At 44.4% G+C, this 25,594-nt stretch overlaps 1 protein-coding gene across 2 annotated transcripts in view; it reads left to right on the top strand.

Annotated features, from left to right (window-relative positions):
- LOC138667669 (membrane-spanning 4-domains subfamily A member 15-like) overlaps nucleotides 1–25,594 on the top strand; it is a 173,848-nt gene that overhangs the window by 74,396 nt on the left and 73,858 nt on the right. For both annotated transcript variants that reach the window (XM_069755793.1, XM_069755794.1), the window contains exon 4: nucleotides 18,350–18,406. In XM_069755793.1, the coding sequence (XP_069611894.1) occupies nucleotides 18,350–18,406 (57 nt within the window). The remainder of the gene's footprint in view (nucleotides 1–18,349; nucleotides 18,407–25,594) is intronic.

The raw sequence follows: 25,594 nt of genomic DNA on the forward strand, positions 1-25,594 counted from the left end.
TGAGATATTCCAAAACTGGCATCTCAAAGCAGAGTCATTCCAAAACACCTCTGTGGACCGCCGTCTAAATTTAGAACAATACTGTTCAGCAGTGTGTTTGCTCTGGGAGAGACCTATGATCATGTCTTCTGCCACCCTGACCCGATCTGGTTCGTCATAAATCAGTCCTAAAGCCTCAAAGAACATGTCCACAGACATACATTAAGGGGCAGTAGCAGGTAAAGAAAAAGCCCCAGTTAGAGGACCCTCTCGGAGTAATAAAATAATTATCCCCACCTGTTGACTCTCATCTCCAGAGGATTTGGGTCTGAGGGAAAAATGTAGCTCACAACTCTCTTTGAATGTAACAAACTTCTCCTTCTTTCTGGAGAAAGTATTAGGGAGCCGCACTGTAGGTTCTGAGAGTGTAAGGAAATATCTGTGGTGTTAGATTGCCTATCAGCTGATTTTGTCATGGAACCCTGAAAAGTAAGTTCCCGCTGAAATTGATTGTGAGAGGAAACAAGAGCCTCATGTTCCACTGACATCAGACCCGCAAGAGTGTGCAGTGGATCCATAAGGAACGAAGTAAAGAAAAAAAATCTGTCAGTGGTCAGTTGTAATGTCACGCTACTGCAATGCAGGTAGGTGCAAGCTCCACTAGATTGCTATAGAGAGGAAAGAGGGCTGCACCTAGACAAAGCAGGCCTGTCGTGCAGCAGCGAGGCTACCACTAGATGGCAGCAGGGGTCAGTATACAAGCGAAGTCAAAACCAGGGGAGGAAACACATTAAAGGGAAACACTGAGTCAAGACGGGGATGGGGAAAACAGAAACATGGGTTCAGGCAGCTAATGCAGCAGGACAAATCAGGATATACCAGAGTGTTGTGAATTCTGTGGCAGAGCTCCCTCCTGTGGTCACAAGTGGTACTTCGGCTGATTCTCTCTGGGAGCTTCCGTTTGTGGAGGAAAGTGGTACTGCGGCTTCTGAGTTTCCTCCCTCAGGTGATCTGGTGAGGTCGTTGGGTGCTTCTCTACTTAACTCCACCTGATGCTTTGATCCATGCTTCCTGTCAATGTTCCAGTGTTGGACTTGTTTTTCCCTGGATCATTCCTGTGGCCTGCTGCTCTGCATAGCTAAGTTCTTCTTTGCTATTTGTTTGCTATTTTTTCTGTCCAGCTTGTCTAATTGTTTTGCTGGAAGCTCTGGGACGCAAAGGGTGTACCTCCATGCCGTTAGTTCGGTACGGAGGGTCTTTTTGCCCCCTTTGCGTGGTTTTCTTTAGGGTTTTGTGTAGACCGCAAAGTTATCTTTCCTATCCTCGCTCTGTTAAGAAAGTCGGGCCTCACTTTGCTGAATCTATTTCATCCCTACGTTTGTCTTTTCATCTTAATTTCACAGTCATTATATGTGGGGGGCTGCCTTTTCCTTTGGGGTATTTCTCTGAGGCAAGGTAGGCTTATTTTCTATCTTCAGGCTAGTTAGTTTCTCAGGCTGTGCCGAGTTGCATAGGCAGAGTTAGGCGCAATCCACGGCTGCCTCTAGTGTTGTTTGGAGAGGATTAGGGATTGCGGTCTGCAGAGTTCCCACATCTCAGAGCTCGTTCTATTATTTTGGGTTATTGTCAGATCACTGTATGTGCTCTGACCGCTATGTCCATTGTGATACTGAATTGCCTATCACAACAGTACAGGAAGCCAAAAGTGCTAATGATTCTCAATAGAGGGAAAAAAGAAGTTCTGAGACCATTTTTTTTCTTTGCACTGTGTTTGCCTTTTTTTTCCCCTAGACATTTGGGTGGTTCAGGACACAGGTGTAGCAATGGACATTAAAGGTCTGTCTTCATGTGTGGATCAGCTCACGGCAAGAGTTCAAAATATTCAAGATTTTGTGGTTCAGAATTCTTTGTTAGAACCGAGAATTCCTATTCCAGATTTGTTTTTTGGAGATAGAACTAAATTTCTGAGTTTCAAAAATAATTGTAAACTATTTCTGGCTTTGAAACCTCGCTCCTCTGGTGACCCAGTTCAACAGATTAGGATCGTCATTTCTTTTTTGCATGGCGACCCTCAGGACTGGGCATTTTCTCTTGCGTCAGGAGATCCTGCATTAAGTAATATCGATGCGTTTTTCCTGGCGCTTGGATTGCTGTATGATGAGCCTAATTCAGTGGATCAGGCAGAAAAAAATTTGCTGGCTCTTTGTCAGGCTCAGGATGAGATAGAGGTATATTGCTGGGTAATTTAGAAAGTGGTCCGTGCTCACTCAATGGAATGAATCTGCGCTGGCAGCTATATTCAGAAAGGGTCTCTCTGAAGCCCTTAAGGATGTCATGGTGGGATTTCCTATGCCTGCTGGTTTGAATGAGTCTATGTCTTTGGCCATTCAGATCGGTCGACGCTTGCGTGAGCGTAAATCTGTGCACCATTTGGCGGTATTACCTGAGATTAAACCTGAGCCTATGCAGTGCGATAGGACTATGACCAGAGTTGAATGGCAAGAACACAGACGTCTGAATGGGCTGTGTTTCTACTGTGGTGATTCCACTCATGCTATCTCTGATTGTCCTAAGCGCACTAAGCAGTTCGCTAGGTCTGCCGCCATTGGTGCAGTACAGTCAAAATTTCTTCTGTCCGTTACCTTGATCTGCTCTTTGTCATCGTATTCTGTCATGGCGTTTGTGGATTCAGGCGCTGCCCTGAATTTGATGGACTTGGAATATGCTAAGCGTTGTGGGTTTTTCTTGGAGCCCTTGCAGTGTCCTATTCCATTGAGAGGAATTGATGCTACGCCTTTGGCCAAGAATAAGCCTCAATACTGGACCCAGCTGACCATGTGCATGGCTCCTGCACATCAGGAGGTTATTCGCTTTCTGGTGTTGCATAATCTGCATGATGTGGTCGTGTTGGGGTTGCCATGGCTACAAGCCCATAATCCAGTATTGGATTGGAAATCCATGTCGGTGTCCAGCTGGGGTTGTCAGGGGGTACATGGTGATGTTCCATTTCTGTCAATTTCGTCATCCACCCCTTCTGAGGTTCCAGACTTCTTGTCTGATTACCGGGATGTATTTGATGAGCCCAAGTCCGATGCCCTACCTCCGCATAGGGATTGTGATTGTGCTATCAATTTGATTCCTGGTAGTAAATTCCCAAAAGGTCGACTGTTTAATTTATCCGTGCCTGAGCACACCGCTATGCGCAGTTATGTGAAGGAATCCCTGGAGAAGGGGCATATTCACCCGTCATCGTCGCCATTAGGAGCAGGGTTCTTTTTTGTAGCCAAGAAGGATGGTTCGCTGAGACCTTGTATAGATTACCGCCTTCTTAATAAGATCACTGTTAAATTTCAGTACCCCTTGCCATTGTTATCTGATTTGTTTGCTCGGATTAAGGGGGCTAGTTGGTTCACCAAGATAGATCTTCGTGGTGCGTATAATCTGGTGCGAATCAGGCAAGGCGATGAATGGAAAACTGCATTTAATACGCCCGAGGGTCATTTTGAGTATCTAGTGATGCCATTCGGACTTGCCAATGCTCCATCAGTATTTCAGTCCTTTATGCATGACATCTTCCGAGAGTACCTGGATAAATTCCTGATTGTGTACTTGGATGACATTTTGATCTTCTCAGATGATTGGGAGTCTCATGTGAAGCAGGTCAGAACGGTTTTTCAGGTCCTGCGTGCTAATTCTTTGTTTGTGAAGGGATCAAAGTGTCTCTTTGGTGTGCAGAAGGTTTCATTTTTGGGGTTCATCTTTTCCCCTTCTACTATCGAGATGGATCCTGTTAAGGTCCAAGCCATCCATGATTGGACTCAGCCGACATCTCTGAAAAGTCTGCAAAAGTTCCTGGGCTTTGCTAATTTTTATCGTCGCTTCATCTGCAATTTTTCTAGTATTGCCAAACCATTGACCGATTTGACCAAGAAGGGTGCTGATTTGGTCAATTGGTCTTCTGCTGCTGTGGAAGCTTTTCAAGAGTTGAAGCGTCGTTTTTCTTCTGCCCCTGTGTTGTGTCAACCAGATGTTTCTCTTCCGTTCCAGGTCGAGGTTGATGCTTTGAGATTGGAGCAGGGGCTGTTTTGTTGCAGAGAGGTTCTGATTGCTCAGTGATGAAACCATGCGCTTTTTTTTCCAGGAAGTTTTCGCCTGCTGAGCGAAATTATGATGTGGGCAACCGAGAGTTGCTGGCCATGAAGTGGGCATTCGAGGAGTGGCGTCATTGGCTTGAAGGAGCTAAGCATCGCGTGGTGGTATTGACTGATCATAAGAACTTGACTTATATCGAGTCTGCTAAGCGTTTGAATCCTAGACAGGCTCGTTGGTCGTTGTTTTTTGCCCGTTTTGACTTTGTGATTTCGTACCTTCCGGGCTCTAAAAATGTGAAGGCAGATGCTCTGTCTAGGAGTTTTGTTCCCGACTCTCCGGGTTTATCTGAGCCGGCGGGTATCCTCAAGGAAGGAGTAATTGTGTCTGCCATCTCCCCTGATTTGCGGTGGGTGCTGCAAAAATTTCAGGCTAATAAACCTGATCGTTGTCCAGCGGAGAAACTGTTTGTCCCTGATAGGTGGACGAATAAAGTTATCTCTGAGGTTCATTTGTTCGGTGTTGGCTGGTCATCCTGGAATCTTTGGTACCAGAGAGTTAGTGGCTAGATCCTTTTGGTGGCCCTCTCTGTCGCGGGATGTGCGTGCTTTTGTGCAGTCCTGTGGGATTTGTGCTCGGGCTAAGCCCTGCTGTTCTCGTGCCAGTGGGTTGCTTTTGCCCTTGCCGGTCCCGAAGAGGCCTTGGACACATATCTCTATGGATTTTATTTCAGATCTTCCCGTTTCTCACAAGATGTCAGTCATTTGGGTGGTCTGTGATCGCTTTTCTAAGATGGTCCATCTGGTACTCTTGTCTAAATTGCCTTCCTCCTCTGATTTGGTGCCATTGTTCTTCCAGCATGTGGTTCGTTTGCATGGCATTCCAGAGAATATCGTTTCTGACAGGGGTTCCCAGTTTGTTTCGAGGTTTTGGCGAGCCTTTTGTGGTAGGATGGGCATTGACTTGTCTTTTTCCTCGGCTTTCCATCCTCAGACTAATGGCCAGACCGAACGAACCAATCAGACCTTGGAAACCTATCTGAGATGCTTTGTTTCTGCCGATCAGGATGACTGGGTGTCCTTTTTGCCTTTGGCTGAGTTCGCTCTTAATAATCGGGCCAGCTCGGCTACCTTGGTTTCGCCATTTTTTTGCAATTCTGGGTTCCATCCTCGTTTCTCTTCAGGACAGGTTGAGTCTTCGGACTGTCCTGGTGTGGATACTGTGGTGGACAGGTTGCAGCAGATTTGGACTCATGTAGTGGACAATTCGACCTTGTCCCAGGAGAAGGCTCAACGTTTCGCTAATCGCAGACGCCATGTGGGTCCCCGACTTCGTGTTGGGGATCTGGTTTGGTTATCTTCTCGTCATATTCCTATGAAGGTTTCCTCTCCTAAGTTTAAACCTTGTTTCATTGGTCCGTATAGGATTTCTGAGGTTCTTAATCCTGTGTCTTTTCGTCTGACCCTCCCAGATTCTTTTTCCATACATAACGTATTCCATAGGTCATTGTTGCGGAGATACGTGGCACCTATGGTTCCATCTGTTGACCCTCCTGCCCCGGTTTTGGTGGAGGGGGAATTGGAGTATATTGTGGAGAAGATTTTGGATTCTCGTGTTTCAAGACGGAAACTCCAGTATCTGGTTAAATGGAAGGGTTATGCTCAGGAAGATAATTCCTGGGTTTTTGCCTCTGATGTCCATGCTCCCGATCTTGTTTGTGCCTTTCATGTGGCTCATCCTGATCGGCCTGGGGGCTCTGGTGAGGGTTCGGTGACCCCTCCTCAAGGGGGGGGTACTGTTGTGAATTCTGTGGCAGAGCTCCCTCCTGTGGTCACAAGTGGTACTTCGGCTGATTCTCTCTGGGAGCTTCCGTTTGTGGAGGAAAGTGGTACTGCGGCTTCTGAGTTTCCTCCCTCAGGTGATCTGGTGAGGTCGTTGGGTGCTTCTCTACTTAACTCCACCTGATGCTTTGATCCATGCTTCCTGTCAATGTTCCAGTGTTGGACTTGTTTTTCCCTGGACCATTCCTGTGGCCTGCTGCTCTGCATAGCTAAGTTCTTCTTTGCTATTTGTTTGCTATTTTTTCTGTCCAGCTTGTCTAATTGTTTTGCTGGAAGCTCTGGGACGCAAAGGGTGTACCTCCGTGCCGTTAGTTCGGTACGGAGGGTTTTTTTGCCCCCTTTGCGTGGTTTTCTTTAGGGTTTTGTGTAGACCGCAAAGTTATCTTTCCTATCCTCGCTCTGTTAAGAAAGTCGGGCCTCACTTTGCTGAATCTATTTCATCCCTACGTTTGTCTTTTCATCTTAACTCACAGTCATTATATGTGGGGGGCTGCCTTTTCCTTTGGGGTATTTCTCTGAGGCAAGGTAGGCTTATTTTCTATCTTCAGGCTAGTTAGTTTCTCAGGCTGTGCCGAGTTGCATAGGCAGAGTTAGGCGCAATCCACGGCTGCCTCTAGTGTTGTTTGGAGAGGATTAGGGATTGCGGTCTGCAGAGGTCCCCCGTCTCAGAGCTCGTTCTATTATTTTGGGTTATTGTCAGATCACTGTATGTGCTCTGACCGCTATGTCCATTGTGATACTGAATTGCCTATCACAACACCATAGTCAGCTATACATGCCGAAGGCAGAACTATAACTGACCTGAGACCAGACTGAGTCTAAGAAAGTTAAGCCCTGGCATGACCAGACCGGAAAAAGGGGAAGACAGTGTTAGGACTGGCGGAACGCACCAAGTTTAAGATGTAATAGTATTAGGTGCGTTCGCAGTCCGAGGTCCACCGTGCAGGTGAAAACCCTGCTGCTAGTAGAGACGGACGATATGGCGGTACAATGTGAATACACACATCGGTTAACGTCACCCTGTGTGAAGGAAGCAAACCCTGTTGCGTCACAGGGCCGCGGTACCGCACCAAGAGCACAAGCAAGGAGTCTCAGAACTCAATCCCAAGACTCAGGATTTGAGTTCATAAAGACCTCATGCGCTCGACACCGCTACTGGGGTGTCAGAGAGACAGAAATAATAGTATTTAGGAAGCACAAGAGTGCGTGCGGTGCTGCACTGGCGGACGCCACTAACCACCCAGGCTTGGGTCAGGAAAGTGCAGAGAAAGCACACGGCCCCACACTGGCGGTCACAGCAATTAGACGCTATAATGTGTGTAACGTGCTGATGGCTTGGACGGGCGCTAGATAGCTTCCATCATTTGCGAACAGTCAACAACACTAGGAATGGGAATGATTTAGGAGCTTTCATCCATCGACATACATCCATCTACACACACACATTATCAAATCAATACTAGCGCATGGCCGTGCGGCCATGCGAGCCTTAAATAGTTGCAGCACGTTTAGGACCTTCAAAGAAGGACCAATGGAGTTGCTGCAGTACCTGAGCATGTGACCCCAGATCTCCACTGAGAGATCTTGCCCTGGGCATGCTCAGAGTGCAAAGTGGGACTTAGTCCTAGCACCTACAAGGACCTTCCAAGAAGGACCAATGACCTCTCTGCAATATCAGATCATGTGACCCTCGATCTCCACTGAGAGATCTTACTCTGGGCATGCTCAGAACGTGAAAAGGAGGACTTAGTCCCAGAAGCGTCTGCTCGCCGCTGCCCAGCACAGACTTCAATGGCAGAAGCAGGAAATGCAGCAGTAACTCTTAGCACAGAGTCAGACTGAGCGAGACGCTGGGATCGACGTCTACGCTGAGCAAGTTCCACTGTGGCAGGAGAAGAATGGGAGACTGCAGCGGAGATGGCCCGAGATTCCCCCTGTGCAGAGGCAGGAACTCGACCCCTAACAGACAGGACTCAAAACCTGTTCTGGATTATGACAGTACTCACTTATCATGTATATCACAGTCCATTAGTATATAGTGTACTCGCTTATTATGTATAGCGCATCCCTAAGCATATAGTGTAGTCACTTATTATGTCTAAGGCTAGTTTCACAAAAGCGTTCCCCTGATGTGCGGTGGACTGCGGACTTCCTCCGTGAAGCCCCGGCCTCGGCCGCACCTCCGCTGTTATCTCCGCCTACATCTGTACGCGGCCCGCATGCGACCTGCGTACCTATATTTAACATTAGATACGCAGGTCGTGTGGATGTATGCGGATGATGCCGCATGCATCATTTTGACGATGCGGAAAAAAAAAGCTACATGGCTGCATCGCCGCATCGTCAAAACGACGCATGCGGCACCATCCGCATACAGCCGCACGACCTGCATACCTAATGTTAAATATAGGTACGCAGGTCGCATGCGGGCCGCATACAGATGTAGGCGGAGATAACAGCGGAGGTGCGGCCGAGGGCGGGGCTTCATGGAGGAAGTCCGTAGCCCACCGCACATCAGGGGAATGCTAGTGTGAAATTAGCCTAACACAGTCACTTAGTATATAGTGTACTTACTTATTATGTATAACAGACCGTTAGTACATAGTGTACTAACTTATTATAACACCATGCTTAGTTACATAGTTTCCTCTTTTGTTATAAATAACACTGTTCCTTAATATGTACCATCCTCTCTAGTTATATATGATGCCGTCCCAAAGGGTATGTGCACAGGTGCGGATTCCATTGCGGATTTTTTCGAGCGGATTCTGCAAAATCCGCAGGTAAAGCGCTCTGCGTTTTACCTGCAGATTCCCCGCGGATTTACTGCGGATTTTGGGCAGTTTCTGTGCGGATTTTGCGTGCATTTTTACACCTGTGGATTCCTATTATGGAATAGGTGTAAAATGCTGCTGAATCTGCGCAAAGAATTGACATGCTGCGGAAAATGAACCGCTGCGTTTCTGCGCAGAATTTTCTGCAGCATGTGCACAGCGGATTTGGTTTTCCATAGGTTAACATGCTACTGTACAATGCATGGAAAACTGCTGCAGATCCGCAGCATCAAATCCGCTGTGGATCCGCAGCCAAATCCACAACTTGTGCACATACCCTTATTATATAGCTTCCACTGATGTTATGTACAGTGCTGTCTCTTACATAGTGTATTCTTGTTATTTTTGTTAATCACTATGCCCTCTTTTATTACATAGTCCCCTCTCTTGTTAGATATAAAATGACTGCTGAAGGAGGAGCTGGTGACCAGACTAACAATCCATCAGCTCCTCCATTAGAAAAGAAGCTTTCCCATGCTCCATCAGCCATTATTGCTAGACAGGACCATATGCAATAAAAAAAGGGCTCAATATAATCCAATATGTAAGAGATGGTGCTGTACATAACAAGAGAGGACACTGTATAATAAGTGACGGCAATAGAATGATAAACGTAAATCACAACTAATATCCCACGGAGGTTTGGAGTTGGAAAAATGTTCAAAATCAAAGTGGAAAATGAAGTTACAGGCTGATCCAACTTCAGTGGAAATGCCTCAAGACAAGGAAATGATGCTCAGTAGTGTGTGTGACCTCTTTGTGCCTGCATGATCTCCCTACAATGCCTGGGCATGCTCCTGATGAGGCGGTGGATGGTCTCCTGAGGGATCTTCTCTCAGACCTGGACTAAAGCATCCGCCAACTCCTGGACAATCTGTGGTCCAACGTGTCGGTGGATGGTGCGAGACATGATGTCCCAGATGTATTCAATCGGATTCAGGTCGGGGGAATGGGCGGGCCAGTCCACAGCTTCAATGCCTTCATATTGCAGGAACTGCTGACACACTCCAGCCACATGAGGTCTGGCATTGTCCTGCATTAGGAGGAACCTAGGGCCAATCGCACCAGCATATGGTCTCACAAGTGGTCTGAGGATCTCATCTCGGTACCTAATGGCAGTCAAGCTACCTCTGGCGAGCACATGTAGGGCTGTGTGGCCCTCCATAGAAATTCCACCCCACACCATTACTGTCCCACTGCCAAATTGGTCATGCTGAAGGATGTTGAAGGCAGCAGATCGCTCTCCATGGCATCTTCAGAATCTGTCATGTCTGTCACATGTGCTCAGTGTGAACCTGCTTTCATCTGTGAAGAGCACAGGGCGCCAGTGGTAAATTTGCCAATCCTGGTGTTCTGTGGCAAATGCCAAGCATCCTGCACAGTGTTGGGCTGTGAGCGCAACCCGCATCTGTGGACTTCGGGCACTCAGACCATCCTCATGGAGTCGGTTTCTAACCGCTTGTGGTCTGCTGGAGGTAATTTTGCAGGGCTCTGGCAGTGCACTTCCTGTTCCTCCTTGTACAAAGGCTGAGGTAGCGGTCCTGCTGCTGGGTTGTTGCCCTCCTATGGCCCCCCTCTATGTCTCTTGGTGTACTGGCCTGTCTCCTGGTAGCACCTCCAGCCTCTGGGCACTATGCTTACAGACACAGCAAACCTTCTTGCCACAGCTCACATTGATGTGCCATCCTGGATGAGCTGCACTACCTTAGCCACTTGTGTGGGTTGTAGAGTCAGTCTCATGCTACCACCAGTGTGAAAGCACAACCAAAATTCAAAAGTGACCAAAACATCAGTGGGAAAGCATTGGTACTGAGATGTGGTCTGTGGTCCCCACCTGCAGAACCACTCCTTTATTGAGTGTGTCTTGATAATTGCCAATAATTTCCATCTGTTGTGTATTCCATTTGCACAACAGCATGTGAAATTGATTGTCAAACTGTGTTGCTTCCTTAGGGTATGTGCACACATTGCAGATTTCCTGCGGATCCGCAGCGTTTTTTGCGGTGCAGTGCAATGTAAATCAATGGCAAAAAAAACCCGCTGTGCTGATGGTGCGGAAAACTCCGTACGGAAACACTGCGGATTAAAAGAAGTAGCATGTCACTTCTTTTTTACGGATCTGCAGTGTTTTTGTACCCATTCCATTATAGAAATCCGCAGGGGTAAAAAACGCAGTAAATCCGCAAAAATCTGCAGCAAATCCGCACCAAAAACGCACAAAATCCCCATAAAAAAACGCGACAAATCCGGACCTGCGTTTTCTGCCAAGAGATGCTGAATCCGCACCTGAAATTCCTAAGCCTAATCTGCAATGTGTGCACATAGCCTAAGTGAACAGTTTGATTTTACGGAAGTTTGAATTACTTGGAGTTATATTCTGTTGTTTAAGTGTTCCCTTTATTTTTTTGAGCAGTGTATGTAGCTTTGTCGCCATAAAAGGAGGGGGGCCCAGACACATTTCTTGCACAGGGGCCCCAAGCTGTCAGTGTGCGCCCCTGACCACTTGCTTTGTGTACTTGAGTACCGAGTACATTCGTTCTGTAGCACTTGGTTTGGCATGTTTTCCATGGAATGAGTTGTAGTTTTAAATGACATTATTCATTTGATCATATAGTATACTGAAAATCAGGAAAATGAATTCTAAGTGGTATGAAATGGTGAAAAAAAATGCAATTCTGCCATTTTTGGGGACTTTCAGTTGAAAATTCAGAACTTTGGAAAAAAATTTAAAGAGCCATGAAATTCTACAAATTGTGATGTTTCATTTGAGGAGAGTGTCAAATGGGGTTTTATCAGGGCCGGAACAAGGTATGTTCAAAAGGGTAACAATGTTTGGAACTTTTGACTTTCTGGCTCCATATCTCACATTCACTGCCTCCAGGTGTTCCAGGAGCACTCATCAGAGCCTGGAATATTGACTTTTGTCTCATCTCTTCAAATCAGCCATTTGCAATCTTCAAACTTTTTTGCAAACTCGAGCTGACACGTCTTATGATGATATTGAAGTCGAAGCTTCTTTATCTTTTGTCGGGCCGCCATTCCAGACTCATGGTGCTTGCATGGACATCTGTGATATCACTATTAAGAAGCATACAAGCTACCTCCACTTGTTGTGCCAGAACTGATAGATCTTGTGATGAGCCAACTTTTTGACTCCGACATTTTACCTGGACATCCATTTCCTGGCTTTTGAATGGATGAACTTTATTTTGTATTCTTCCAACTGTAATGGCACTCACATGATGCAGTTTGGCAATTTTTTTGGCCGATAGACTGTTATCGCTGAACTACATGATGCTGTTTCTCTTTTCTTTGGAAATCTTTTTCATGTTTGCTCCTCGATTCAAACCAGTGACCTTTCCCTTGGGAATCAACTTAATAATACACTGAGCTATTAGGGAATGTGAAGTAAAAATCAGTGAAAGTAGCAGTCAATGGGAAGCGCCAGGAAAGCGGTGAATGAGGTAAATTAAATTAATGAGTGGTCCAATTCAGCTCCAGCCATAAACCTCCAATGGAGGATAGTATCTGGGACAATGTAGAGAACGATCAAAGGAGCGCAGAGAACACCAGGAGAAGGTAGTAATTTCTTAAGCCCACTGGGCTTAAGAAATTGCTACCTTCTCCTGGTGTTCTTTGCGCTCCTTTGACCGTTTTCTACACTGTCCCATTAGGGAATGTGAGAGACCAGGTTGTATTTTGTAGTATACAGGAAGAAAAAGATGTTTCCACCAGCAGGAGCAAAATGGTGACATGACAAGAATCGGCATAACTAATAATTTGCAAAATAGTTGCAAGTCAAACTTATATATGAGATAACTAGAGGTTAAATAGTTGCAAGTAAAATTTATGTATGAAATAGCCAAGATGATTGGCTATAAAATGATGGTAGCCTCACATTCAAAGCAGAAGTGGATGGTGAGATATGGAGCCTGGAATGTATTCATCACCAGAACCATCATCAGTACATGAATACAAAACAAAAATCATCATCAGTACATAATTAGAGCACTAGAGACATCAACAGTACATGAATATAGCACAAGAAACACCATAAGTAAATAAATACATCACCGGAACCACCGTAAGTACATGAATACTTCAGAAGAACCTCCATAAGTACATGAATACATGACCAGAATACTTGAATACAAGAACCAAGCTTAGTACAACAATCAATTGTAATGTCAAGTGATATACCATGGCTGTCCCCTCCCTAATTTTCCATTACACTTTCTATATCTCCACACTGTCCCTCGCCATGCTCACTCTCCATATTGTGCCACCATTTCACGCTGTCCCCTCTCCATATCAATTATGTTAACCTTCTTCACACATGTCCTCATATTATACATGATGCTGCCCACTTCAAACGGTAACCACTCCTCACACTGTTCCCTTACACAGTATGATGGTCACCACAGCGGCCCATATAGTATAATATCCACAACAAGCCGACAATATATACTATGGTCCCCACCACAGCCCCTATATATAGAATGATGTCTACTACAGCACCCCATAAATAGTATGATTTTCAAAAACAGCCCCTTATGTTCCTTTTTGGAAGTGCATTTGAACAGCAAGGTGGATTGCTGTTGAGGGGAACTAGAGAAAAAAAAATCTATAAATCTTCAGCATAGCGAGCGTGAGCGAGCTGAGTGTGACCAGAGCGTAAGTGTGGACGGCGGTAAGTGTGACTTGTGATTCAGTGACTTTGGAGTCAGGGAGTTTCCAACGGAGGAATTACTGAATTGCTGTCTGTTTTGTATTAATACTTTGTATTTATTTATTTATTTTTTATTATTTAACTTTTCTGTCTGGTGCAATCCCCATTAGGAAATGTGCTCCACGATTGTTAATGCCATCCAGTGCACATCTTGCCACATGTATGCAGTCCTTGAGCAGCCGATCGAGGGTGCATACTGCTGTGCGAGATGTGAGCACATTGTGCATTTGGAAACCCAGATTCTAACTCTAAATGTGCAGATGGCAACACTGAGATCCATAGACAATATGGAGAGGAGTCTTCTGCTCACAGAGCAGACGCTCAATGGGACAGATGAGGGGGGGGATGGTAGCATGGAGCTGCAGGATGGTGAAGTAGCAAGCTGGGTGACAGTTAGGAAGCGGGGTAGAGGGAAGAGTGCCAGGGAGGCTAGTCCTGATCTGGAACACCCCAATAAGTTTGCTAAGTTGGCAGATGAGGGGGGTGCCAGTACAGGGTAGCACTGCTGCAGCCAGGCATGACCTCTGAAAGCCGGGGGAGTGACTGCTCCAGTAAGGAGGGAAATAGGAGAGCAGGGCAGGCCAGACAGGTGCTGGTAGTGGGGGACTCAATTATTAGGGGAACAGATAGGGCAATCTGTCACAAAGACAGGGATCGTCGAATGGTGTGCTGCCTACCTGGCGCTCGAGTCCGACACATCGCTGATCGGGTGGACAGATTACTGGGAGGGGCTGGTGAGGACCCAGCGGTCATGGTGCACATAGGCATAAATGACAAAGTTAGAGGTAGGTGGAAGGTCCTTAAAGATGATTTCAGGGAATTAGGCTGCAAGCTGAAAGCAAGGACCTCCAACATGGTATTCTCCCAAATACTGCCTGTACCACGTGCCACGCCAGAGAGGCAATGGGAGATTAGGGAGGTTAATAAGTGGCTCAAGAATTGGTGTAGGAAGGAGGGGTTTGGGTTCCTGCAGAACTGGGCCGACTTCTCAGTTGGCTACAGGCTCTACGCTAGGGATGGACTGCACCTCAAGGTGCAGCTGTGCTGGGGGAGAAAATGGCTAGAAGGTTGGAGGATTGTTTAAACTAGGGATTGGGGGGGAGGGTATTCAATTTATAGGAGGGGAAGATAGTGCAGACAGAGACCTGGGCACAAATAAGGAAGTTGGGGGTGGCGGTGGCATGGTGGGTGGGGTTAGAACAGTTAATAATTTAAGAAAGAGTAGAGGTACAGAGAAGAACATCAAGTGCATGTATACTAATGCCAGAAGCCTCGCCAACAAAATGGACGAATTAGAACTTATGTTGTTGGAGCATAATTATGACATGGTGGGGATATCTGAAACGTGGCTGGATGAGAGCCATGACTGGGCTGTTAACTTGCAGGGTTATAGTCTGTTCAGAAATGACCGTACAGATAGGCGAGGGGGTGGGGTGTGTCTATATGTAAAATCGTCCTTAAAACCCATCCGGCGTGATAATATAGGTGAATTTAATGAAAATGTAGAATCCCTGTGGGTGGAGATAAGGGGAGGGGGAAAAATAATAAATTACTAATAGGGGTTTGTTATAAATCTCCAAAAATAATGGAAGCAATGGAGAATATCCTCGTAAAGCAAATAGATGAAGCTGCGACTCAAGGAGAAGTCATTATTATGGGGGACTTCAACTACCCTGAAATAGATTGGGGAACAGAAACCTGCAGTTCCAGCAAAGGTAATCGGTTTTTGACAACTATGAGAGACAATTACCTTTCACAACTGGTTCAGGACCCAACAAGAAGGGGGGCACTGCTAGACCTAATATTAACCAACAGGCCAGTCCGCATAGCAAATATAAGGGTTGGGGGTTACTTGGGAAATAGCGATCACAAAATAATAAGTTTTCATGTATCCTTTAAAAAGATGTGTAATAGAGGGGTTACAAGGACACTAAACTTCAGGAGGGCAAATTTCCAACGGATGAGAGAGGATCTTGGTGCAATTAAATGGGACGATATCCTGAGACACAAAAATACACAAAGAAAATGGGAGACATTTATTAGCATCCTGGATAGGACCTGTGCGCAGTATATACCATATGTGAATAAACATACTAGAAATAGGAGGAAACCAATATGGCTAAATAGAGCTGTAATGGGCGCAGTAAGTGACAAAAAGAAAGCATTTAGAGAATTAAAGGAAGTAGGTAGTGAGGAGGCATAAAAATAAATACAAAAAATTAAATAAATTCTGTAAAAAGCAAATCAAGGCAGCAAAGATTGAGACAGACTCATTGCCAGAGAGAGTAAAATAATCCCAAAATATTCTTTAACTACATAAATAGTAAGAAACTAAAAAATGATAGTGTTGGCCCCCTTAAAAATAGTCTGGGTGAAATGGTGGATGAGGATGAGGAAAAAGCCAATATGCTAAATGACTTTTTTCATCAGTATTTACACAAGAAAATCCCATGGCAGACAAAATGACTAGTGATAAAAATTCCCCATTAAATGTCACCTGCTTAACGAAGCAGGAAGTGCGGCGGCGTCTAAAAATCACTGAAATTGACAAATCTCCGGGCCCGGATGGGATACACCCTCAAGTACTGCAGGAATTAAGTACAGTCATTGATAGACCTTTATTTTTAATCTTTAAAGACTCCATAATAACAGGGTCTGTACCGCAGGACTGGCGTATAGCAAATGTGGTGCCAATATTCAAAAAGGGGACAAAAACTGAACTCGGAAATTATAGGCCAGTAAGCTTAACCTCTACTGTGGGTAAAATCCTGGAGGGCATTCTAAGGGATGCTATACTGGAGTATCTGAAGAGGAATAACCTCATGACCCAGTATCAGCACGGGTTTACTAGGGACCGTTCATGTCAGACTAATTTGATCAGTTTCTATGAAGAGGTAAGTTCCGGACTGGACCAAAGGAACCCAGTAGATGTAGTGTATATGGACTTTTCAAAAGCTTTTGATACGGTGCCACACAAAAGGTTGATACATAAAATGACAATAATGGGGATAGGGGAAAATATGTGTAAGTGGGTTGAGAGCTGGCTCAGGGATAGGAAACAAAGGGTGGTTATTAGTGGAACACACTCGGACTGGGTAGCGGTTAGCAGTGGGGTACCACAGGGGTCAGTATTGGGCCCTCTTCTTTTTAACATATTTATTAATGACCTTGTAGGGGGCATTCAGAGTAGAATTTCAATATTTGCAGATGACACTAAACTCTGCAGGGTAATCAATACAGAGGAGGACAATTTTATATTACAGGATGATTTATGTAAGCTAGAAGCTTGGGCTGATAAATGGCAAATGAGCTTTAGAGAAGTAATAAGATGTATAATTATGTGCTTAATTCTAAAACTCTGGGCAAAACCGTCAATGAAAAAGACCTGGGTGTATGGGTGGATGACAAACTCATATTCAGTGGCCAGTGTCAGGCAGCTGCTACAAAGGCAAATAAAATAATGGGATGCATTAAAAGAGGCATAGATGCTCATGAGGAGAACATAATTTTACCTCTATACAAGCCACTTGTTCGACCACACTTAGAATACTGTGCACAGTTCTGGTCTCCGGTGTATAAGAAAGACATAGCTGAACTGGAGCGGGTGCAGAGAAGAGCGACCAAGGTTATTAGAGGACTGGGGGGTCTGCAATACCAAGATAGGTTATTACACTTGGGGCTATTTAGTTTGGAAAAACGAAGACTAAGGGGTGATCTTATGTTAATGTATAAATATATGAGGGGACAGTACAAAGACCTTTCTGATGATCTTTTTAATCATAGACCTGAAACCGGGACAAGGGGGCATCCTCTGCGTTTGGAGGAAAAAAGGTTTAAGCATAATAACAGACGCGGATTCTTTACTGTAAGAGCAGTGAGACTATGGAACTCTCTGCTAAATTACTTAAATTTAAGAGGGGACTGGATACATTTCTGGAAAAGTATAATGTTACAGGGTATATACACTAGATTCCTTGATAGGGCGTTGATCCAGGGAACTAGTCTGATTGCCGTATGTGGAGTCGGGAAGCAATTTTTTTCCCCAAGGTGGAGCTTACTCTTTGCCACATGGGTTTTTTTTGCCTTCCTCTGGATCAACATGTTAGGGCAAGTTAGGTTAGGCTATGGGTTGAACTAGATGGACTTAAAGTCTTCCTTCAACCTTAATAACTATGTAACTATGATGGCCCCTACAGCACCTCATACAGTATTTTGGTCCACAAACAGTATGAAATCTACCATAGCTCGCAGTATAATGTTCTCCACAGCCTTATATACAGCATTGTCGCTACAGATCCTCATATACTTTGCTGTCCATACCACACAGCCTATTTGATGGCCCACCTGCACAGCACCTCAGTTCATACCCTCTGCATAGTCCCTCTTTCTATGGCCCCTCCCACAGCCCCTCATTTCATGGCCCCAACACACAACCCCTCAATTCATGCTTCTCCATACAGCACCTCATTTCATGCCCCCTGCACAGTCCCTCATTCCATGGCCCACCCCACACAGCCCCTCATTTAATGGCTCCTGTCTCCCAAGCTGAGCATTTCCTCGTTTTTTTTGAGCAATTGAGGGTGGTCTCAGGACTGGACCCCATCAATCTACTTGCAATTAAAATGGTACAAAAATATCAAAGATTTTAGCAAAGGTTTAGTTACTCTTTAATACGGCTATGTTGATGGAGAAACAGACATTGTATATCTTTCTATAACATTGAGTTTTACTGTCCTTAATGTGTACCTATAACTCTTGAAAGCTGTTAGAACATAATAAATCAGTTCAATAGAAGTACAGCTTCACTATATCATGTACATATAAGTTTACTAAATGTATGCATAGGTGAAATATTTTTCTCTGCCTTCTTTATGCAGTATATTATCTCCGGATCTTTCTCAGTTGCAGCAGAAAACATCCAATCCAGCTGTCTGGTGAGTAATGTAATACCTAATGTGGGATCATCCTGCGGAGATGGTTTGGGGTATATGCCAAAAATATTATATGTTCTGAAGGGGAAATATAAACAGTAAATTAAGATGCTATTATGTTTAGAAGAAGAGTTTATTTACTGCAAGTAAGTATTATTCGGGCACTGAATTGATCCATTATGTGGACATTGTATGTTACTGCTATTCCACATTGTAAGGCCTAGTTCACATTCATACAGTGCTCTATGCTGAGTAGTGATTGGTTTCCATTAAAACCCAGCAAAAATGTACTTGAGACAAAACTCCCGTCTGAGCCACTATTCTGGCCATGTTCCATTTTTTAAACATGCTTAGTCTGTAATCCATTTCTACACAAAATGGAGTATAAAGTGACTCCAACCGCATCAGTATAGTGAATTACTCCATCGGGGTTCTACCAGAATCCCATTTTTAAGAGATTTAGACAGAAGCCACAACACAGAACTGATTCTACAGCACTGTATGAATGAGAACCAGGCAACTTGATATTATATAGACTTAGTGTTGAAAGGGACCAAAGCGTTTAATCTAATATTGTTAAAGGATTAGGCATGAGTGGACACAAACTGTAAATTTTGAGATTCGTACCAGACACCTAATGTTGGTAACAAACTGCGAACACAGACTTCTTATTGTACAGGTCCTTCTCAAAAAATTAGCATATAGTGTTAAATTTCATTATTTACCATAATGTAATGATTACAATTAAACTTTCATATATTATAGATTCATTATCCACCAACTGAAATTTGTCAGGTCTTTTATTGTTTTAATACTGATGATTTTGGCATACAACTCCTGATAACCCAAAAAACCTGTCTCAATAAATTAGCATATTTCACCCATCCAATCAAATAAAAGTGTTTTTTAATAACAAACAAAAAAAACATCAAATAATAATGTTCAGTTATGCACTCAATACTTGGTCGGGAATCCTTTGGCAGAAATGACTGCTTCAATGCGGCGTGGCATGGAGGCAATCAGCCTGTGACACTGCTGAGATGTTATGGAGGCCCAGGATGCTTCAATAGCGGCCTTAAGCTCATCCAGAGTGTTGGGTCTTGCGTCTCTCAACTTTCTCTTCACAATATCCCACAGATTCTCTATGGGGTTCAGGTCAGGAGAGTTGGCAGGCCAATTGAGCACAGTAATACCATGGTCAGTAAACCATTTACCAGTGGTTTTGGCACTGTGAGCAGGTGCCAGGTCGTGCTGAAAAATGAAATCTTCATCTCCATAAAGCATTTCAGCCGATGGAAGCATGAAGTGCTCCAAAATCTCCTGATAGCTAGCTGCATTGACCCTGCCCTTGATGAAACACAGTGGACCAACACCAGCAGCTGACATGGCACCCCACACAATCACTGACTGTGGGTACTTGACACTGGACTTCAGGCATTTTGGCATTTCCTTCTCCCCAGTCTTCCTCCAGACTCTGGCACCTTGATTTCCGAATGACATGCAAAATTTGCTTTCATCAGAAAAACTTGGGACCACTTAGCAACAGTCCAGTGCTGCTTCTCTGTAGCCCAGGTCAGGCGCCTCTGCCGCTGTTTATGGTTCAAAAGTGGCTTTACCTGGGGAATGCGGCACCTGTAGCCCATTTCCTGCACACGCCTGTGCACGGTGGCTCTGGATGTTTCCACACCAGACTCAGTCCACTGCTTCCTCAGGTTCCCCAAGGTCTGGAATCGGTCCTTCTCCACAATCTTCCTCAGGGTCCGGTCTCCTCTTCTCGTTGTACAGCGTTTTCTGCCACATTGTTTCCTTCCAACAGACTTACCATTGAGGTGCCTTGATACAGCACTCTGGGAACAGCCTATTTGTTGAGAAATTTCTTTCTGGGTCTTATCCTCTTGCTTGAGGGTGTCAATGATGGCCTTCTTGACATCTGTCAGGTCGCTAGTCTTACCCATGATGGGGGTTTTGAGTAATGAACCAGGCAGGGAGTTTATAAAAGCCTCAGGTATCTTTTGCATTTGTTTAGAGTTAATTAGTTGATTCAGAAGATTAGGGTAATAGGTCGTTTAGAGAACCTTTTCTTGATATGCTAATTTATTGAGACAGGTTTTTTGGGTTATCAGGAGTTGTATGCCAAAATCATCAGTATTAAAACAATAAAAGACCTGACAAATTTCAGTTGGTGGATAATGAATCTATAATATATGAAAGTTTAATTGTAATCATTACATTATGGTAAATAATGAAATTTAACACTATATGCTAATTTTTTGAGAAGGACCTGTACATTCATGTTGCGGTTCACGTTTGACAGACTAATAAAGCTTGTTGAAAGTATGACAGCAATATGATATAAGGGTCAAGCCCGTAATTCTAGCCATGTGTCACTTACTGGGCTGCTTGTTTTTTTTTTTCAATAAAAGCACTGTTTCATATGCAGCAGATCAACCATTGATAGTGTGCAGTAAAAACTTTGTCATTATTCCCTTGTATTTGCAGTGTGAATAGGTGGTCACTTGAACGCAATATGTAATTTGCATAGTTGCAATTACACGCTAACTAGAGCCTTAGCCGCTTCTCTCAGAGGCAGATGACAATCTAGTCAGCACATAACTGCAAGTATGCAAATCGCATAATATATTCACATGACTACCTAATCACACTGCGAATACAGCGGAATTGTGACAAAAATAGCACTGTAACTGCTGACTATTCAGCCCAGAAAACCTCTATAAAATTATTTAAATTGTCAGTAAGCTATTTGTAAGGACTTGGACTGTATATCTGTTTCTGTTTGCTGTTTGCCCTCAGTTCAGTTACTTTTGCCCTTACCTAAGATGGAGTCATTGGCCTCACGGGGGCCATCTTGTTTCCTGTCAGATTTTCCTTGTTCCTGTCTGTGGTGTATTTATGGGAGCTCTGTATATATACTCATCGCTTGAGTATCTTGTTCCTGACTTGTGATCAAGCTGGAAGAACTGCTATCTTGATGTTTTCTTCGTTACTTTGGGATACCCCGTCTGTCTCTGGTTCTACATCTCTTCATTGCAAAGACTTGTTTCCCTGGATCTGCCCTGCACTCGTCTCTGCTGCTGGACTGCTCCCTGCTAGGAGGCCTGGTCTGGTCTCCAGGTCTCTGGACCTGACATACTTGGACTTCCACGGTCTGTACACGTGCTTACTGCCTATCCAGCTCTGTCTGCCACTAACCTGCTGTGTCATAGCTGTTTACCTGCATATCATTATAAATATTCTTGAACTCTTAACCTATTGTCTCTTGGCCTCTTTTCTAACCCATGATACTGATCTCCACTGCACTTAAGTTAGCACTAAGTTTATTACACTATTGTTTCACCTTCTTTAGTACTAGATCCATATTTGGATAGGGATGAGCAAGTGATAAAATGCTCATTACTCGAATCAAACAATTCCTAATGCTCGGATGCTTGTTTTGAGTAACGAGTATAATGAGAGTCAATGGGAAACCTGAGAATTTTTACGGCAAACATGTTGAAAAGGATTGAAAAAGTCCTGAATGGATGGAGAACAACACGGTAAGACCCCTGAAAGCATCTCTGACTCCCAGATTGCAGCTGAGAACAATGGTGTCATACTCTTACTCCAATTTAAGGACTGACAATAAAACATTTAAAACTGACAAGAATTTAGGGTTTACTGGAAAAAAAAATGTTAAGAAACATTCTTTCCCGTTTAATGGCTTGTATATAAAGATACATTAAAATGGATTCAAAAATATAATTTAAGGAAACTAAAATTGAAGTTTGTATTAAAAAATTGGAAATTTCAGTGAAATTTGTGAAGGAAGCAAGAACTGCCAAAAATTTGATGGAAGAGTGATTCAGATACACCTGTATTAGACATAAAGTAGGGAATCATACATATGTTGTTCAAATTGTCATGTAGTGGTTCTCCTAGTCTCTTAAAAGCTATTTACTAAGTGCAAAGCCTGCCAAAAATTACATCCATACATCCTTGGAAGTACCCACATTCAAATATTGTGAACAAAGTGTATTGGTGGTACTCCTCCACTCATAAAAGCTTTGCACACAGTACAATGCCCAAAAAAAAAATAAAAGGAGGGTCATGCACACACCCTAGAAGGCAACAACTGAAGGGCCTCATTCAAATATTGAAGAGTAAAAACACTTTTTGTGCTTTATTCATTTTTATCAGAGTGAGCCTGTCAGCATTTTCTGTTGACAGGTGAAAGCACCTGTCTATTATGACCCCCCGGGTGGCACCGCTGCTCAGACAAGATGCTAGCGGCAGGGCAGCACAACACCTCCAAGGCAGAGAGAGATGGCTCATGCCAGGTGTTCAGCTTTGAGACAAAATAGTTGAAGGTCACAGAAGATTTAGGGACTGTGCTGGCTTTGTCGGCCAGGTATTGATCAACCATGTTTAAAAACTTTTCCCCCTTGTCAAAAATACCCGGTCATCAGGGCCTGGATGCTGGGAGAGTGTTATGAAATTGGCCCAGTCCTTTGAAAGTGTACAATTGCCTCTGTTGTACCTGGTGTGTGTCTACCTCGTCTCTCCTCCTTAGTTAGGCAAGGAAGCTTTCCTCCTGCCCCTAGCGTCTGATAGGACAGTTTTCAACATATTTTCCACAATGGCCTTTGGTATAGCAACATATTAGTAGACCTCTCGCCTCAGGAAGGACAAATGCAAGGTTCTTGTAGCGAGACTGTAGCAGGATGAACATCCAGTACTCTTTTTTGGCAAAGATAAATGTAACGCGAGGGTCACGGGAAAGGCAGAGGTATATAAAGTCGGCCATATGTGCCAAGCTCCCTACAGCCAACGCTTCCCTGTATCCACCATGATGACTACTCCTGAGTCCATCCACGTAGGATAGATGGGACAAAGCTTATGTGGGTACTAGCTTCTTGTAACCAGCTCCTGTTCCTCAGCCTCCACCTCCTTATTGTTATCCAATCCACATTGAGCAGATGAGATGAGGCTGGGCTGGGTAGTATCTCCCTGTCTCTTGTCTTCCTGCTTGTCCACCTGACCCACAAGCAAAGTTTCAGCTTTAATTGTGAGCAGCAACTGTTTATGTAGGCACAGATGCACTGATTATGGGGTCATTGCCTCCCACTATCTTTGTGGAGTCCTCAAAGTCTTGGAGAACCACACAAATGTCAGACATTCATGGTGACGCTTCGCTTGTTATTTACGGAGGCTACCAAAATACCAATGGGCATATTGGAGCTGGTATTTGAGAACTGGCTTATGCTGCTCACAAAACATTGCCAGCATGTGCAGTGTGGAGTTCCAGCACGTGGAGATGTCGCACACCAGCCGGTGAGCTGGCACTTGCATGCGCTGCTGCAGCACTGTCAGAGTGGTGGCAGCTGTAGCCTACTTGCGTAAATGGGCGCTGATGTGGCATACCTTGAACAGAAGCTCTGGTAAATCTAGGTAGGTTTTCTGACACTGCTGAACCACTAAGTTTAGCACGTGAGCCAGCCACCACCAGGTTACAGCCATTATCACACAAGATTATGCTTGGTTGTAGGTTCAGCAGTGAGAGCCACAGATGTGTCTTGTCTGTTATTCCTTTCAATAACTCTGCCGTGGTGTGCGGTTTGTCTCCTAGACAAACTGGATTCAGCAGATCCAAGTTGCCGTTTTGCTGAAGCAGTCCAGCAGAGCTTCATGTTGATGTGGACAATGTGCTCTGAGATAACAAATTGAAGATGGAGGATGAGGAGGAGCAGGAGGGGGTGCAGGAACAGGTGTAGGTGGTGGAGAAAACCATGATAGAAGTAGAGCCAGCAATCCTTGGTGTCGGTAGCACACGTGCCATGCCAGGGTGGGAATCGGCCCCTGCCTCCACAATGTTCACAATGTTCACCCAGTGTGCCGACAGGAAAATGTAGTGTCCCTGGCCACAAGTGCTTGTCCACTTGTTCGCCATTAAGTGTACAATCCCAGTAAAAGCGTTGGTAAGGGCATGGGGGCTGTTCCTGGACATGTGTTGGCACAAGGTGGGGATGCAACACCAGACAAAATAGTGGCTACTGGTGACCGAGTACCGAGGGATGACTGCCGCCATGAATCATCTGAAACTAGAGCGCTAAACTCTACGGATGACTAATTAAATTCAGATTTTTTTTTTAACTTTTATGGGGGGGTTTATATACCACCATAATGTAACACTAACTATGCTAAAAAGTCTAAGGATGACTAATTGAATCCAGAAATTTAACATTTTTACTTCTTTTGGAGTTTTATATACCACCATAATGTAACACTAAGCACATTAAACTGTATGGATGATAATATAGTAAATCCCCTCCCTTTAAAAAAATGTGGTCATGTATATATTTAGCAACGGACTGCAAAGCCCTAAGCCCTGCCTAGAGGCGGTATTTAGACACTCTCCTTGCTCCTGCAGCTATCCCTAGGCTAAATGAAGAATGTGTCTGGTACAAACAGCAAGGACTGTTAGGCCACGCTCACAAGTTCAGTATTTGGTCAGTTTTTTACCTCAGTATTTGTAGCCAAAACTAGGAGAGGAACAATCAGAGGAAAAGTATAATAGACTTCTGTGTTTATCACCCACTCCTGGTTTTGATTACAAATACTCATGTAAAATACTGACCAAATAGTGAACTTGTGAACGTGGCCTTAGTATGATGGTTCAGCATCAGTACCAGTATCACCACCAGAGGACTCTGATTCGTACAACTGTGCACAGACAGGCATGGACAACTACTCTGTCCCTCTAATCACAACTGTCTCTGTCAGTCTGCCGAGCGTGGTGGCGCCTGTCCTTTTATAACCTCTGATGAGGTAATGCAGCCAGCCAGATGGCTATGGCATTGCAGTGACTGGCAGGCAATCTCCGCATGTTCATTGGCTGTGTAACAGGCGCCAAACATTCAGGGCGAGAATTTGAGCTTCAGATCCCAGCACCAGCCAGTGCTCTTCGAGTGCCAAGCACATCCGAGCACCCAAGTACTGGAGTGATATCCAAATATCATCGGGTACGTTAGCTCATTCCTAGTTATAAAGTACACTTAAAGATAATCAGTCAGTATTAATTACAGATAAAACCTAACTTTTCTTAAATGAGCTGTTAATATCTATAAGTCGGACATAAATCTCCCTACGAAGCTGCCCCGGAGATTATTTGAAATGAAAGGAGTCATTACATGGATG

Source organism: Ranitomeya imitator, chromosome 2 (genome assembly GCF_032444005.1).
Source record: "Ranitomeya imitator isolate aRanImi1 chromosome 2, aRanImi1.pri, whole genome shotgun sequence".
NCBI lineage: Eukaryota > Metazoa > Chordata > Amphibia > Anura > Dendrobatidae > Ranitomeya > Ranitomeya imitator.